This window comes from Miniopterus natalensis, chromosome 11 (assembly GCF_054644295.1).
Source record: "Miniopterus natalensis isolate mMinNat1 chromosome 11, mMinNat1.hap1, whole genome shotgun sequence".
Lineage (NCBI taxonomy): Eukaryota > Metazoa > Chordata > Mammalia > Chiroptera > Miniopteridae > Miniopterus > Miniopterus natalensis.
In genome coordinates, this window is record NC_142091.1 from 71,910,348 (window position 1) to 71,927,578 (window position 17,231).

The 17,231-nt window shown below is 51.6% G+C and overlaps 1 protein-coding gene across 2 annotated transcripts; it reads left to right on the forward strand.

Annotated features, from left to right (window-relative positions):
* The first annotated feature begins 234 nt into the window (after positions 1-234).
* SLC3A2 (solute carrier family 3 member 2) lies at positions 235-13,698 on the forward strand. Of its 2 annotated transcripts, none has more exons than XM_087821934.1 (10): positions 235-459; positions 8,081-8,515; positions 8,880-9,053; positions 9,630-9,724; positions 11,232-11,300; positions 11,395-11,453; positions 11,610-11,790; positions 11,900-12,043; positions 12,993-13,076; positions 13,191-13,698. In XM_087821934.1, exons 1-10 carry the CDS (start codon positions 285-287, stop codon positions 13,551-13,553), a joined length of 1,779 nt encoding a protein of 592 aa, XP_087678060.1. In that variant the 5' UTR covers positions 235-284; the 3' UTR covers positions 13,554-13,698. The 2 variants fall into 2 exon arrangements, with proteins under 2 accessions (XP_087678060.1, XP_087678061.1); XM_087821935.1 differs by having other exon boundaries at positions 235-396.
* The last annotated feature ends 3,533 nt before the right edge of the window (positions 13,699-17,231 follow it).

Consider the following 17,231-nt stretch of genomic DNA (forward strand, 5'->3'; position numbering starts at 1 on the left):
GAGTTGTGGGTAGAGATTTCCAGACAAAGGGGATGTGAGTGCGCGCCCCCAAAGGCGCCAAAAGGCGCGCATGCGCCTCCGGGCAGTGCGCAGACGCGCCTCGCTCTGCGGCGGGGTCTCTACTGCCCCCTGCCCGTGGGACTGCGGCATTGAGGCCTGGGGCGGCTTCGCTCAGACACCGCGCCGACGCTACGCCTGGGACACAGCCGCCGGCCCCCAAGCCCTTCCCTGAGCTCCCCTGGCCCACACACACGCCCCTAAACCCGTGTGCGGGGCCCACCTCCATGGATCCCGAACCTCCTGAGCCCTCGGCCGGTGCCGTCTCGGTTACGCGCCAGTCGCCCAGCGCGCAGTGCGGGCCTGGTGCTCAGGACGCCAGCGCCGGAGGCGACGCAGGTACTGAGCCCCGGGCTGGGCCGAGCGCAGACGGAGGCCCCTTGCATGGAGCCATTTCGGGAAGTAAGTCAGGTCATAGGTGCTCCACTCGAGGCTTTTTATTTATTTTATTTTTATTTTTTGTTAACCCTCGCGGAGGATATTTTTTCCATTGATTTTTAGAGAGTAGAAGGGAGGGAGGGGGAGGGAGACACAGAGAGAGACACGTGATGGTTGGTTGCCTCGGGCAGCCCCCCCCCCCCCATTGGGCTGGGGATCGAACCTGCGACCCAGGGACATGCCCTTGACTGGGAGTGGAACCCGCGCCCCTTCGGTGGGCAGGCCAGTGCTCCAGCCACCGAGCAGCACGGGCCGGGGTTCCACTGCAGTCTTCTGACAGGCTCTGTTTTTTCCCGCCTGGTCACCGATGTCCTGCTGTCTGTCTGGTCCGTTTTGGCTTGTACTGCTGATGTTAGGAGCACCGTTTTAAGCACGCTGCATGGATTGATTAGTCCTCCCAAATCCCAAGAGGGAGGTACAATAAGTACCCTCCACCTTTATAGAGGAGGGACCCCTAGGCCGCCTGCGATTCCTGCCCGGTTGCGGAGGGGGTTCCAGTCACCTGTAGGCCCGTTGCTGAGACCCACCAGCCTTAGATCATCCGTCCTTTGTGGTAAACCCCTAACGCACCTGCATGTTTTATAAACGTTTGCAGAGCTCTTTGCATGTGCTCTTCTGTAGGCCTCACTTAATACATAGCCCTAGGAAGAAGGTATTAAGGTTCCGTTATAGCTGAGGAACCGGAGACCTAGAGAGGTTAAGGAACTTGCTTGGTGTTGCCCAGCTAAGAAATATAAGAGCCAACGTCCAAATCTAGGCAGTCTGAGTCCAGAGCCTGCCCTTTTGACCACTGTGCTTTCCTGCTGCCATCATCACACACTGTTCTCAAGGGAGTCCCGGACCAAGCAAATGCACAGGAAGCAAATGAAATGATCCTTGGTACCATTTCTCAGTCCTTTTCATTGTCGTCTCTCCACAGACCCCTTAGGAGGACATTTCCCCTCTAATCTCCCTCCTCCCCATGAAATTTTAACACCATTGATATATTATCTGCTTATGTACTGCGGCCCCTCCCTCCCTCCCTCCCTCCCTCCCTCCCTCCCTCCCTCCCTCCCTCCCTCCCTCCCTCCCTCCCTCCCTCCCTCCCTCCCTTCCTTCCTTCCTTCCTTCCTTCCTTCCTTCCTTCTTTAAATATATCTTTATTGGTTTCAGAGAGAGGCAAGGAGAGAGAGAGAGAAGCATCAATGATGAGAGAGTCATTGATCAGCTGCCTCCTGCACGCCCCTGACGGGATCGAGCCCACAACCCGGGCCTGTGCCCTGACCGGGATTCCAGGCGTGACCACCTGGATCCTAGGGCGATGCTCAAGCACTAAGCAATGCCCGGCTGGGCTGCAGTTAAATCTTTTGACTGTTGCTTTGTGCATATGCAGGAGAGTTTCTCTGGGGTATGAATCTAGGAGTGACATTGCTGGGTACTGGCTGTATTTTCAGTGGTACAGCTGTTGCACTTAGTTTGTATTTTCCTGATTACTAATATGGTTATGTAATCTTTCAAGAGTTCGCTGGCCATTCTTTTGTGTATGCAATTTTGTGACTTGACTGTTTCTGTTCTGTACATGTTTTTTCCTACTGGGTTGCTGTCTTTTCCTTACGGATTTTTAGGTATGCTTTGTACAAGGCTGTTGGGTTTATTAGTTTCAGATATTATATCTTCTAACATTTGTGGCTTGTCTTTTCAGTTTGTTATAGTCTCATGAAGCACAGATTTTTCTCTTTTAATGTTGTAGACTTTATCAGTTCTTTTCTTAATGGTTTGTGCCTTTGTGTCTTGTTTACGAACTCTTTCTTTACCTTGAAGTCAGACAGATATTCTTATTTTCTTACAAAAATTTTAAATATTTGCTTTTTGTATTTAGGTCCTTTAATCACTTGGAATATACTTTTGTGTTTGATGTTAAGTAGTGATCTAATTTTATTTATTTTTTTAGCACCATTTTGTGAATAGTTAGTCTTTCTCCCTTGATTATATTACTTCTGCACATATTAAGGTTTCAAATATACATGGGTTACTTTTAGGCTACATATTTTGTTCTGTTGGTCCACTTGTCCATCCCTGTGCCTTTAGCATGCTATGATTATTACTTTAGTAAATTACATGCTTGGTATATGGCAAGATTTGTCTTAAAAAATATCTTTGCTGCCCAGCTGGAGTGGCTCAGTGCACCAAGAGGTCACAGGTGTGATTCGTGGTCAGGGCACATGCCCAGGTTGCTGGCTTGACCCCAGTAGGGGGTGTGCAGGTGCCAGCAGGTGGATGTTTCTGTCTCTCTCTTCCTTCCTCTCTCCCTAAAATCAATAAAAACATATTTTAAAAGAAAAAAAATCTGTACTATTCTTGGCCCCTTTTTCTTGGACGTGAACTATAGTTTCCAAGAACAGATAGTAGGATTTGGATTGGACTGCCATGGATTTATAGATTGTGTTGGGAGCATTCATTTCTTTATGACATCCAGTCTTTCTACTTGTGAATACGCGGCAGCCTCCTTTGGCTCTTTGCACTTGCTTTCCCTCATCTAGAAAGCTCTCCTTTAGAAAGCGCCCTTGCGCCCCTGCCTCCTTGGTCCTCTGCGCTTTACGGCTGTCCCCTCATCAGAAGTGCCTTCCCTGAATAAAGGAGTCTCCATGTCCTATGCCGTCTTTTCATAGCACTTGTAACCATTTGACACATTATATGTTTGAGCATTTTTTTAAAAATATGTTTTTATTGATTTCAGACGAAGGGAGGAAAGACACATCAATGATGAGAGAGAGTCATCCATTGGCTGCCCCCTGCACGCCCCCTGCTGGGGATTGAGTCCACAACCCGGGCATGTGCCCTGACCGGGAATCAAACCGCCATTGCCAGGTTCATGGGTCGGTCGATGCTCAATCGGCCCCCCACGCCGGCCGGGCAAGAAAAAGTTTTCTTAAATAACATTTCCATATTTGAGTGCAGTCCACCAGGGGTCTGTGAGAAGAATCTGCTGTCACTGCCTTTTTACTGCTAACCACGATGATGTTTTCTGTTCAGAATACCTTTGACACCAAATGTGTGGGTTTTCCACACCAAGCGATTCTCCACTTCTGTGCAGACACCAACCGGATGTCCTACAGTTTAATTCAGTTCTGAAACTACCTACCTAGGGTTTGTACAGATCCCAGAGGTTAAGGGCTCGGTCTTACAGACTACCCCCACTTCAGACACCAATCTCAAGTAGCAGTAGGTTACTCACACTTCTGAGTTGGCTACAAATCGGGGTTCCCACAGCCCCCTCCTCAGGTTCGAATTTGTTATAACAGCTCATAGAACTCAGGGTAACACTTTACTTGCTATTACCAGTTTATTATAAAGGATATAAATGAATAGCTAGATAAAGAGTCCATAGGTAGAGGTCTGAGAGAGTTGCAAGCACAGGAGCTCCTGACCCCATGGACTTGGGGTGTATTATCTTTCTGGCGCATAGAAGTGTTCGCCAACCTGGAAGCTCTCCAGACCCTGTTGTTTAGGGCTTTTATGGAGGTGCCTTGAGCAGGCCTGGTCCATGGCCACTGGTGATTAACTCAGCCTTCAGCCCCTCCCCTCTCTGGAGGTCCAGGGGGTGGGGCTGAGAGTTGTAACCTAATCACAGGTAGTTCCTCTGCCAATCAGCCCCTATCCTGGAACTATGTAGGCTTCCCCCCTCACCCCCATCACCTTAACATAGAAAATGACACTCTTACTACACTAGAGATTCCAAGTGTCTTAGAAGCCCTTGTGTCTGGGAAGGGCTAAGACCAAATATTAGAACAAAAGATGCTCCCATCACCTCTGTTGTTCAGGAAATACAAGGGTTTTAGTAGCTCTTGTGCCAGGAAACAGGGATGAACACCAAATGGATGTACAGATGGTCCCCAACTTAGGATGGGTCGTCTTATGATTTTTTTCGACTTTACAGTGGTGTGAAAGCAATAAGAATTTAGTCGAAGGGCTAGGCTAAGCTATGATTCTTGGTAGCTTAGCTGTATTAAATGCATTTTCGACCTGTGATATTTTTCATTTCTTGGGATGTAACCCCATTGCAAGTCAAGGAGCATACGCATTTTCTTACATCACAGCATCACAGTCTGGTGTTGCAGCACCTCTGGGAACATGTGCTTTGGGGAACTCACAGTGGTTAGAAACCTTGTGAAACTGGGCCTGTGATAATCATGTGAGAGTTGTAATTCTTTAGCCGCTATTTTAGTGGTGACTTCATGTTCAGGAAATCCGAGATCCCAAATTCTCCTTGTGTGTCTTTAGGATTGTATTGTTGGAAAGCTCTGGCAGCATTTAGCCATTTTGGGTGCCTGTGTCCAACTTATTTGAGTACCAGATACTTTTCACATGGTGCATTTATTTCTGTTTTCCTGAGATGGCTTTGGTTGCATTTCCTTTACTCTTTCTCGCTTTTACCCTGCCTCACATCCTGCACCCTTCCCTAAGACAATGCTCTTCTTTAGCGGCCAGTGTCCCTCCTGCAGGATTTGTGGTATTCCAGCGTCAGCTCTTCCTGTAACAGCTGCCAGGTCAGTCCCTCTGGTTGGGGTCTGCCCCCTCCTCTGCTTTCATCTCAGCTGCACTTTGACTTCCAAATGCTCAGTTTCTTAACTCCAGCCAACACCTATTTTTCAAATGGCTAAACTGCTCAAGGCTGATGGGTACTTTAGAGGCAGAGCCTGGATGCTTTTTTACTGGGTCTTTGGAATAATAATAATGCCCTGGGCTTTGGCAGAGGTGCAGGGTCTGTTGGACAGAGCACAGACAGTCTCCTAAGTTTCTGCCCTCTGGTCTTTGCTTTCTCTTTGGAAATCCTTTTTCACACTTTGGGGGAAAATAATGTCCTTATCTTTTGGCCAAGATCAAGTGATCCTCATCTGTTGGGAAACATGTGACATGAATTTCTGCAACAGAGAATTATAAAAAACTCTCTGTACACTAGGCCCTCTGCATTTCAGGGCCCTGCCTCCATTTGTCCGCCTGGGTGTGAGGTGCTGAGGACTCGTGGCCTCGTGTGGTCCTGTTGAATCGCTTTTTTTTCTTAGCTTTGTCTCTGTTTCTCTTGAAGGCTACATTCTTTTTCTCAAATTATATACTTTGCATTCCTATGTTAAATATTAAATTTTATATTTATCAACATACATTGTAGGATCTGAGGCTCTAGCTTTTCTGTCTTTCCCGCCCCCAGATTTAATACTTTGTTTTATTTTGGTTGAACAGTTACAAGTCTTTTTTTTCCCCCCTACACAAACAGCTTCATCTTTATAAGGTACAGTACTGTTTAAATTCCTTTTCACTTTTATCTCTTTATCTTCAGGAGCTACTTTTGTTAAATTGTGTCAAAGAAGGGAATTATTTGGGTTTGATTGATGTAGCTCATCCACTCCTTTATCAAAAACAAGCGCCTGCTCTGTGCTACCTCTGAGCAGGCAGGTCCACTGACAAATAGCACAAGATCTCTGCCGCTTGTCTAGAAGTAGAAACACGCTCAGACAAGGAGATGCAATAAACAAGTGGGACATAGATTGTAGCAGAGGTAGGTGCAGTGGATGGAAAGTACTTCTTTTGGGGGATATTAGAAAAGCTGTTGTTTAAGCTAAGTCTTGAATGAATAGGAGCTTATGCGGCAGAGCGGCACAACAGGAAGGGCAAAGCACAGAGGGAATGGCATGAACAAAAAGGTGCAGAGGACTGAAAAAGTCGTGTGTTGTGAGGCTGACGGGCGCCCAGAGGCTGATGTGGCAGAGCGCAGGCCCTTTGGCAGGTGTGGTGGGTGATAAATGGGGAGGTGCTGCGTTAGCTTCTTTATCCCAAGCAGAAGGGATTGGCTTTATCTTCCTGGAGCCATGAGGACTGTGAGTGAGATACTGTGTTCCTGGAGGTGTTATGTTGGACCATCTCAAAGAGAGCTTCTTACCGGTTCAACCTTGAGCTTTCATAATGGGGATAAAGTCTGTGCAGAGCCCCTGGTTGACACTTAACTGCATGCTCAGGGCACCTTGGACTTCTTATCATTGAACACTGGTCTGAACTCCAACCTCTACCCACTTGCCTGCCTCCCTTTAGGAATTGGTTCTGGCTTTCTAGGGTGGGGGTGGGGTATGGCCTTTGGGATGGACAAGGGGATGGCAGAGGATAAGCCTTTTACACCTTTGGCTCTCCTTTGGTACCCTTTCTTGTGTGCAGTTTCTTCAGATCTTGGTTTCTGCTTTCTTCCAAATACACAGCCATCTTGGCTTCCGTCCCAGGTGAGAGAGGGAGAAAGAACTTCCTTCAGCTCCTCTCTGAAAATAACCCAGCTGGCACTGCTCAGGAACGAGAAGTTCCTGAGGGCTGGCACCTCATGATGTTGATGTCCAGCAGTCCCCACTGTGAACTCTGTCTCTGCCCCACGTACCCTCGATTCAAGGACCTCCATGTTGGAAAGTTGGGTGGTCTTCAAGGCCTCTGCAGCACAGCGGCCTCCGAGGCTTCGCATAGGGAAATGATGGGGAGGTAAAGGACCCCTGGCGCCCTGGGGAGATGGGGATAATCTGTGGGAGGACTTTCAAGGTGGGGAAGAGTCTGACCATGGCATCTTCTGATCTGTTGTAGGAAAAAGGTGGATGCCTCTAATTGAGGCCGAGCCCTGGGATGTTTGCCACAGCCCAGAGGTTGCCTGTCAGTCTCTTCTGGATGTCTGATTCCTAGCTGCCCTGCATGACATCCTGGCGCCAGAAACTGGGGGAGGGGTGGGTAAGATGCGCAGTGTCAGCATCTCTCCTGTCCAAACAGAGTCATCCTAAAACATCTTGGAGAAGACTGGACTAGAGTTAATTCAATAAAGTTAATAAAGCAAAGTGCTGTAGTGGGCATTCCATAAATAACTGCTGCCTGATGAATTAACTGAACTCAAGATGAGACTTGAAGGAGTGGGAGCAAGTCCTGCCACGAAGCGGAGGTATCCCCAAGTCCCAGAGCCTAGGAAGACTGGGCCTGGTGGGGCGGTTTAGTTGAGTTTGGTTGGCTCTGAGCCTCAGGTGGCCTAGCGAAGTTGGGAAGACCAGGCAGGCGGTGACTTGAGTCCTGGGCCAGGGGTGAACATGTTGTTGGGGTAGTCGCCGGCCTCCGGTGTGGGCTCTGGGCAGGTGTGGGCCTCGGGACCCCCGCGGTGCTGGATGCCCCTTACGGCGCCCTCTTATGGTGCTTGTAGTGACCTGCGGGGACCAGGGCGGGGAAAAGTCACAGACTCCGCCCACCTAAAGGTGGCTCTGTGCTGAGGTGGCTTCTTAGCGCCGGGCTGGAAGGAGCCGTGGGGTGGACGGGCTGGAGACGTGGCCCTGGACGCGCAGCAGCGGGGAGGCCGGTTCCCGACACTGCTGCCCCTCCCTCGCCCACCCAGCGGCCGGGACGAGCAATCCCCGGGGTTCCCCTTTAAGGGGAAGGCGGGGCGGGCCGGGGCGGGGCTCCCCGTCCAGTTCCCCTAGGTCGCTCCGCCCCGCCCCCCGGCAGACGCGGTCGGGAGCTGCTCCGAGTCACAAGCCGGAGGTTCAGACAGGCGTCCAGCCGCCACCTGATCGCACACTGCGTTGTGTCGCCGGCCCCGCAGGCACCATGAGCCAGGACACCGAGGTGGACATGAAAGAAGTGGAGCTGAACGAGCTGGAGCCCGAGAAGCAGCCGATGAACGCCGCGTCGGGGGCGGCCGTGTCCGCGGTGGCGGCGGGCGGCTCGGAGAAGAACGGCCTGGTGAAGATCAAGGCGGCCGACGACGACGCGGAGGCGGCGGCGGTCAAGTTCACGGGCCTGTCCAAGGAAGAGCTGCTGAAGGTGGCGGGCAGCCCCGGCTGGGTGCGCACGCGCTGGGCGCTGCTGCTGCTCTTCTGGCTCGGCTGGCTGGGCATGCTGGCGGGCGCCGTGGTCATCATCGTGCGCGCCCCGCGCTGCCGCGAGCTGCCCGCGCTGCGCTGGTGGCACAAGGGCGCCCTCTACCGCGTCGGCGACCTGCAGGCGTTCCAGGGCTGCGACGCGGGCGGCCTGGAGGGTGAGTGAGGGGGGGCCCCCTGCCCCCCCCCGCCCGACACCCCCGAGTTCAGCTGGCCCTGGGCTCGGCCCCCCGATCCATCCATCCTCTCGGACCCTTCTCCACCCCGCCCAGGACCCCGCGGCCTCTCCCTGGGACGCAGCGACGCCTAACTTTCTTCGAAGAGCCCCCTCCCCCCACTCCCTGCTCCGCGAGGGCGGTTGACTCAGCGCCTACCCTTCCCCCTGCGGAGCCGGTCGCGGCCGGTTTCTGAGGCAAAGCGCTGGGCTCCTTACATCAGCCCCCCACCCTCCGCGCTCGGCCCCGGAGAGGAGCCTGGGGGACCCTCACGCCGGCCGCGCCTGACCGCTCTTCCCCGTTCCAGGTCTGAAGGGGCGTCTCGATTACCTGAGCACCCTGAAGGTGAAGGGCCTTGTGCTGGGCCCAATTCATAAAACCCAGGAAGATGACCTCCACGGGACCGACCTGGAACAGATCGACCCCACCCTGGGCTCCAAGGAAGATTTTGAGAGCCTCCTGCAGTCGGCCAAGAAAAAGAGTGGGTGCCCCGGCGTTGGCGAGGGAGCAGCTGGGAAGGGCTTGGTCTTCAGGATGGGATTGTTGTCTGGTGTACCCCCCACTGGCTCTGAGTTTTCCTAGGGCAGGTACTAAGGAAGTTTGTTAGGCTTCCGCCTAAACTGGATTTGTCAAGTGGTTCAGAGACGTTTACTTGGCTGTGCAATCGTTTCCCTTCTGGGCTTCAGTGCCCTTATTTTCAAAATGGGCTTTTACAAAATCGGTGATTTTTCAACTTGAAAAGAGTGGGTCCTTTTGGAAAGAAGATCCAGATAAAATCTTGTCTTTCTTTAAAAGGGTTCACTTTGGGGTTGGGAAGCCCAGGGCCCTGTAATCAGCCTTCTCCATTAACACTATTAACCTTCTGCCCTGTTTAGATTTCAAGGCCCTTCCTTGCCCACGTCTCTTTCAATGGACTGAGATTTGCCAGGGTTCAAATCTAAGCTTTTGTAGCAAGTAATACAAAGGAAATAGCCTGCTGACTTGTATTTGTTGATTTCCTCTTTTATCCTGGCCCCAGAGTCTTTCTCAACAACTGCTTTTTGCTCCGTTGTTCTAGGCATCCGGGTCATTCTGGACCTCACTCCCAACTACAGGGGCCAGAACTCGTGGTTCCTCCCCGCTCAGATGAACACTGTGGCCGCCAAGGTGAAGGTGAGTGTGCTGGTGCCCATGGCAGGCGGCGGCTGCGAGCTGGGCCTGTAACCCTAGGCTGCTCCTCCCACACAGGCCAGCAGCGCACCCCTGATTTCACCCCCGATTTCACTCGTTCCTTTTTTGACGGCTCACTTTTCTCATTTTCCTGACTGATGGTGACCTACCGCGCCAGGAAGGGCGCGTCTCAGATGTTAATCTGGATTAGATTTTTCTTCTTTTCGGGAGAGGAAACCCTTTGGTGGGAATCTGTCCAGTTCTTGTTTGATGTGTTTTGGAGTACAGCCCAGTCTGAAATTCTAAGCACTGGCGTCTTCCCCTGTGTCTGAGCCGATGCTAACTATTTCATGTATGTTTTCTAATCCCCTGTGTACCCACGCAAGGTTCCTGTCGTTACCCCCAAACTGTAAAGGAGGACCCTAAGGTTCACAGGGCTCAGTGTAACTGGGATTTGAGGTCCAACTAGCCTTATTTCTCAAATGAGACTTCCCTGAAGGTATAGCCTCAAGCTCTATATCCAAACGGCTGGGAGTGGGGCTTTGAATGTCACCCCAGCTCCTAATGCCTGGGTTCTAGGACACTGACCAGTTCAGAACCAGTAGAACAAAAATGGAGGCCCTGACTCTTGGCTGGCATCCCTGATTCTGGGTTAGATTTTATACTCCCAGCGTTTCCGTAGGACCCTTGGAGTCATCCAGTTCATCAGTTAGCAAATTGCTGGAAGACCCTTTAAAAGTTACTGATAAAGGAAGTTTTCAGAGGTAATGATGTGAAGAGTGGTAGCCTCAGATGAAAATGGAGATGAGAGGAGAGAGCACATGGAGCAGAGAGAAAAAGGGAAAAACGGGGCAGCCTCCCAAATGCTGGGGCTTCAGGCCCGGGCCTGTTCTGCAGAGCTGGCTCTTCTTTTCAGATCTTCATCTACACTGCCCTAGGGGGATGCTTTGAATTTCACTCATTCTTGGCTTTGGTCTGACCGCCCTTTACACAACTCCCAGCCCTCAGGACGGTGTTGGGAGAGGAGTCAGTACATTTGTCTTGGGATCTTTTTTTTTCTTTTTTTTTGTCTTGGGGCCTTGACTAGCTTTTGAGTCCCCTCTCTGCCGTTCTCTGTGCCTTGGGCATGCCTCTTTGCTTCTCTGAGACTATTTCCACATCTCTAAAATGGGTGTGCCACCATTTCACCCATGCTAAGTATTAAGTGAAGTTATGTTTATGAACACTCTCTTGCGCGTTCTCTGTGGTTGTCAAAGATGAAGCTCTGTAATTTGCCTTGGGGAGGAGTGAAATGCTCTATCACTAAGAACCAATGATAGATTAGAATGGGAGGGGACGAAGGGCTAAACCTTTATAATAGAGGTGGGAAAACCAGACTACTCAAGGCTCTCATTCAAGGGACTCCCAAGGTCACGGGGAAGTGCACGGAGGCAGGCTTAGTGTGGGCTGGTTTTGTGAGCCTTTGTGTCAGTGTTGATCCCTCTCCTCTGTTCCTTTGCCCACCCTGTAGGATGCTCTGAGCTTTTGGCTGCAGTCTGGCGTGGAAGGGTTCCAGGTCCGGCATGTGGAAGAACTGCAGGCAAGTTCCCTTTACATGTGAGGGGCGGAGCCCGGATGAGAACAGTGGAACTCGCGGGGCCTGTTAGTAATTGACTCTGCTTTTTGCCTCCTAGGATGCGCCTTTATTCTTGGCTGAGTGGCAGAACATCACCAAGAGCTTCAGCGAAGATAGGTGAGTGCCAGACCCCTTGTCCCCAACTTCACTCCATTGTGGGTACCCCTCAGTGGAGCTAGACCCCGGGGAAGGGTGCGTCCCTAGTCCATATGTCTTCTTCACTCCGTTCTTCTTGTCCTCTCCCAGCCATGACCTCTGCTTTGCTCTCTGCAGGCTCTTCATTGCAGGGACTAATTCCCCCAGCCATCACCAGGTCTTGAGCCTACTTGAATCAACCAAGGACCTGTTGTTGACCAGCTCATACCTGTCAGCCCCCCTTGTCCCTGGGAAGCACGCAGAATTCCTGGTCACCCAGTATTTGAATGCCACTAACGATCACTGGTGCAGCTGGAGTGTGAGTTCCACAGTGGTGGGAGGGGGCAGGTTGTGTTTTGGAGGAAAGGGGTGTTGGGAGACAGAGGCAGCATGGGCTTTGGGGCTCACCAGTGTGTCCATTCCTGCAGCTATCTCAGGCAGGGCTCATGACTTCCTTCGTGCCGGCTCACCTCCTCCGACTCTACCAGCTGTTGCTCTTCACCTTGCCGGGGACCCCGGTTTTCAGCTATGGGGATGAGATTGGCCTGAAGGCAGCTGCCCTTCCTGGACAGGTATTTCATGCTGCCTTCCCAGCACAGTGGAGGAGCTTGTGTTCCTCTGTCACGATGGTTCTGTGGATGTTGGTGGACAGGCATGAACCTTGGGGTGGAACTGTGTTTCATTCCTAGTTGGTCACCTACTCAGTTGCTGTGTGGCCTTGGCAAGCTTTCACTTCTCGTGGTCATCTTTCTGTGTTAACTGCATTTCTTGTAGGGTGGTTATGATTGAATGACGGCTTACTTTAAAATGCAATGTCTGGTCCCTGGTAGGTGTTCAGTACGATAGCCATCACTCACTCCCTCATTCATTCATTGGACAGTGGGTACTCTGCTAGGCTCTGTGCCCTCCAGGAATTCATAGTTCAGTGGGGGAGCCAGACGAGTGAGAGACATACATGGCAGTGAGTGTTGTGATAGGGTTACGACCAGGGAGGCACTCGCTTAGCTCTAGCCACAGGTGTGGAGGTTGACAACTGAGCTTATATTTATAGACCTAGCCATTCTATTATTCCACCAAATTTTTTTGAGTAATTCCTGTGTGCCATGCCTGGAGGATACGGCAGTGCACAAAAGGCCTGGAGGTGGTAAAAGTAGATCATCAGCAGATGGGATAAAGATGCCAGGTGCCAATGAGTGTCGTGCAGAAGGAAGCATGGTAAGGGGCCTGGAGAAGAGCGCCTGGGTTATATTTTATATTGAGTGGCCACAGAAAACCCTGTGAGACAACTGAGTGGAGATGAGGGAAGTGAGGAAGCTAGTTTGTGGCTGCCTGGGAGAAGAGCGCTCTAGGCTGAGGGGCCCGTGTGCAAGGACCTGAGGTGGGAGCCCTCCTTGCTGCTTGCCCAGCAGAACTTGTGTGTGAGTGAGGGAGGATATGCTCAGTAGGGGTGGGGCAAGGGCAGGAGAAGGAGTGGGGGAGTGGGCCAGACCTTCCCCAAGTCCCCTTTTCCCTGCTTTTCAGCCTGTGAAGGCCCCAGTCATGCTGTGGAATGAGTCCTGCTCCCTCAACACCTCAGGACCTATAAGCTCCAACATGACTGTGAAGGTAAGGGTTCTAAATGGGCAGGGCCTGACCAGCAGAGGGGAGCCAGGTGGCTTGTAGGGGTTTGCACCCAGGAGAGTTCTTCATCCCCTCCTGCTATGTCATCTTCGCTTGCAGGGCCAGAGTGAAGTTCCTGGCTCCCTCCTTACCCTGTTCCGGCAGCTGAGTGATCATCGGAGTAAGGAACGCTCCCTGCTGCATGGAGACTTCCATGTACTCTCATCGGGGCTTGACATCTTCTCCTACATCCGCCAATGGGACCAGAATGAGCGTTTCCTGGTAGTGCTCAACTTTGGGAATGTGGGCCAACCTGCCAGCTTACAGGCCTCCAGCCTGCCTGCCAGTGTCAGCCTTCCCACCACAGCTGACCTGGTGCTCAGCACCGAGCCAGGCCGTAAGGAGGGCACCTCTCTTGAGCTGGAGCACCTGAAACTGGAGCCCCATGAGGGGCTGCTGCTCCACTTTCCCTACGTGGCCTGACCAGGACCCATTACCGTTCCCCTCCACTCCCCAGGCCCTTTGGGTTCTGATTTCTCTCCCTTTTTTTTTTACTGTCACAGATTATAGATGAGCCCCCCCATAGGCTATTTCCTGGCTTCAAATAAAAGTCACCTCAGCCTGGTGAGGTCTTGTCTTATTTCCCTCCACCCTTCTGTTATGGCAAGAATCTCTCTCCTCTTCCTGCCTGGACCTTCCCCACAGTGATCAGGGGCCGAGCAAGTGGCGAGCGTTTCATAGATCTGCCCCAGCCCAGAGAGGAGGGGCCTGCCAAGTCAGGGCTCAGAGATGTTGGAGCTAGGGCTGGCATCTGTGCGTCCCCCAGACTGGGCGGGTACTCTCCTGAAGGTCCCAGACCTTGCTGACTCTCCCTCAGCAATGGGTCTCTAGCCAAGTATGGTCAGTTTTCCTGTTTTTGCAGACTTAGCCGTTCAGGGAGATTGAGCGGGTGTGGGTGGCCTGTTTTCTAAAGGATACCAGGGCTATTCAGTAAGGGTTTACTGCACACTCAGCAGGTACCAGGAAGTGTTCTAGGTCCTGGGGTTACAGGAACAAAGTTCAAAAGTCCCTGTCTCCGTGGGGCTTATATTTTGGTGAGGAGACAGGTTAGAAGTAAGATGAATAAATAGAGTGTGGTGGATATGGTGATAATGGCCAGAGGAAAAAGTAAAGCAGAAGAGGTGGATGTTTGGGGGTGAAGGGAATTTGGGGTGGGAGCTAGCGGAGGCCTCACCAAGGAAGTGACATTTGAATAAAGAGTCTGAAATGAGGGAGGGAGTTAACTAGGCAGATATATGGGGAAGGAGCTTGCCAGTGCTCTGGGTTGGGAGCCAGCCTGAGGGGAGGAAGAGGGGAGAGGCAAAGGGTGCCGCCTAGTTGGCAAGATCATGAAGAGCGTGGTAAGGTGGTCACAATCGGGTGCAAAGAGTTTGGAAAACTGCACAGTGAGAGGGCATGGGCCCTCCCAGACTGCCCTTACTTCAGACACCAGCTGCAAGTTCATAACTGTCTTCAATGGGTCATTGTTAGAACAACACATAACCCAGGAAAGCACTGAGATTACAGCTTTATTGTAGCGAAAGGATACACGTTTGAACTAACCCGAGGACCCACACAAGAAGCTTTCCCACTGGAGTCCCGGACCCCATACCTGGTATGTAGCACTGGCCATGCAGGGAAGGTCCCTGAGCCTTTGGTGTCCAGAGTATTTCTTGGGGCTTAATCACATACTGCTCCTGAGGCTGTGGCTGACCTTTAGTCTCTAGCCCCTCCCAGAAGTTCAGGTTAATACCTTTAGTCTTGTTCCTCCAAAGATAGTGAGTCCCAAAGCCCTCACCGTAAATCACAGTGTCGACTGCTGTCTGAAGTCCCCATTCTAGTAGAAACTCCTACCAGTCAGGACATTCCAGGGCCTGGAGATTATCTCCCAGCAGCTGAGGGTGAAGGCTGGACTCCCAGTGGAGATGAGTTCTTTAGGCACACAGTCTTAGAGGACCGATGGCAGTTGCAGGGTTCCAAGCAGTGACATAAGCTCACTTGTGTTTTAAAAATATATATATATATATATTGATTTCAGAGAGTAAGGGAGAGGGGGAGAGAGAAACATCAATGAGGAGAGTCATTGATCGGCTGTGTCCTGCACGCCCCCCACTGGGGATGGAGCCCGCAACCCAGGCATGTGCCCTGACCGGGAACTGAAACAAAATCTCCTGGATCCTAGGTTGATGCCCAACTGCTGAGCCATGCCAGTCGTGCCCTGACTTGGGTTTTGACTGGCTCCCGGGCTGTTCGTCCCACAGGGAGGCTGATTGGGATGGTTGTTGCAAGTGTTTGGATCCTGCATTTATTTTGCAGATCGATCCACAGGATTTGCTGTTGGATCCTCTGGTGTCATTGTGCCGATCGGGGTTGTTAGGCCTCCTGGCTTTCTCATGATAAAGGACACTAGCTCCTGTGGCTTGGGCCTGGCCCTCTAAGGGTGTCCTGGTGTAGGGAACATACCAAATTCAGGCCCAGTCCTTGTTTGCTGACTGGTCTGCCTTGCTCCGCATCTGTGCCTGAGGCCTGTGAGGAAGGCAGGAAGGCCTGCGCTCAGCATGTACTCTAGGTGTTCAGCCTAATTCTGGAAAAGACACACCCAGCCAGCCAGCCAGCTGGACCTTGGCTCCCCTCTGCCTAGGATTTCCCTTCTCCTGCCCCTTCTGGCTTTTGTCTAATCCAGGCCTCTTCCTAAGGCTCCCCACCTCTTTCCTCCTCAGGTTCTTTCCCAGGGCCCCAGCTCCAGCCCTCTCCTTTTTCTCTGCCTCCTGGCCTCCCCTCTGACCCACAGTTTGCATCCATGTTGCTACAGGTGGAGCCTCCGCATGACTGTGCTTTGCAGTTTACTATGGACTTTTACTTAAGAAGAAATTATAGTATAACAAAATTTACCATTGTAACCATTTTTAGCTGTACAGTTCAGTGGCATTAAGTACATGACTGTGCAACCATCACCACCATCCACCTCCGGAGCTTTTCCATGACACCAAACAGACTGCACCCACTAAACACAACCACCTCCCATACATATAGATACATATATACATACACACACACACACATACATATATTTAATTCTCACCCAAGGGTATTTTTTCCATTGCTTTTCAGAGAGCGTGGAAGGGAGAGAGAGAAACATTGATGTGAGAGACACGCATCAGTTGGTTGCCTCACGTACCCCTATGGGAGCTGGCGATCGACCCTGCAATCAAGGTAGGGGCCCTTGGCCAGAATCAACATGGGACCCTTCAGTCCCAAGGCTGATGCTCTAACCACTGGGCCAAACTGGCTAGGGCCCCCCATATTTGTTTTTTTAATTTATTTATATATTTTTAAAACATATCTTTATTGATTCCAGAGAGAGGAAGGGAGAGGGAAAGAGAGAAACATCAACGATGAGAGAGTCATTGATCGGCTGCCTCCTGCACGCCCCAGATGGGATCGAGCCCGCAACATGGGCATGTGCCCTGACCGGGAATCGAACCCCGATCGCCTGGATCCTAGGTCAACGCTCAACCGCTGAGCCATGCCCGGCCGGGCTCATATTTGTTTTTAAAGTAGAAAATGAATAAACCAAGAATTAAATGAAGACATCGAGGTTTTCAGCACCGCCGCGTGGGGTCCTGGCCTCTGCGCTGTGGGGGGAAAGATGGGGCCGTCAGCTTGCTGTACCATTACCTGCCTGCCCCTCACTTCCCACGTTGCAGAAGGAAGCAAGCTGAGCCAGACAGTCATAGAGACTGTTTCATTAGCCCCCTAACTGCCCTGTGGAGGAGGAATTCTCACCCTATGTCATGAGGAAAGTGGCCCGAATTCCTGTCCCCAGGGCAACCTGGGCTGATGGCAGGGCTCACCTGAAGCAGGTGGGGCAGAGGGCAGGCTACTTCTACCGGAGAGGCCCCTATGTTGTTTGAACTCACTCAGCATTTTTTGAGTCACTGCTCTGATCCTGGTACCATCCTCAACTTTCTGCATCCCGGGTGAAGAAGACCCTCCCCTCACATGCTTTCCAACCCCTAAAGGACCAGATTCTTGGAATTCTAAGCACTGAAGTCCACCACTTAAGGGTTAAGGACACTTTTAAATGAGATAATCGGGTTAATGAGACACTTTTTCCTCTAA

Bases quoted from the DNA above. Each gene is read 5' to 3' on its own strand.
- SLC3A2 (XM_087821934.1), top strand. From the start codon at position 285: ATGGATCCCGAACCTCCTGAGCCCTCGGCCGGTGCCGTCTCGGTTACG. The intron at 11,301-11,394 runs GCAAGTTCCCTT...TTTGCCTCCTAG, and splicing joins GGCATGTGGAAGAACTGCAG to GATGCGCCTTTATTCTTGGC. The intron at 11,791-11,899 runs GTGAGTTCCACA...CCATTCCTGCAG, and splicing joins ATCACTGGTGCAGCTGGAGT to CTATCTCAGGCAGGGCTCAT.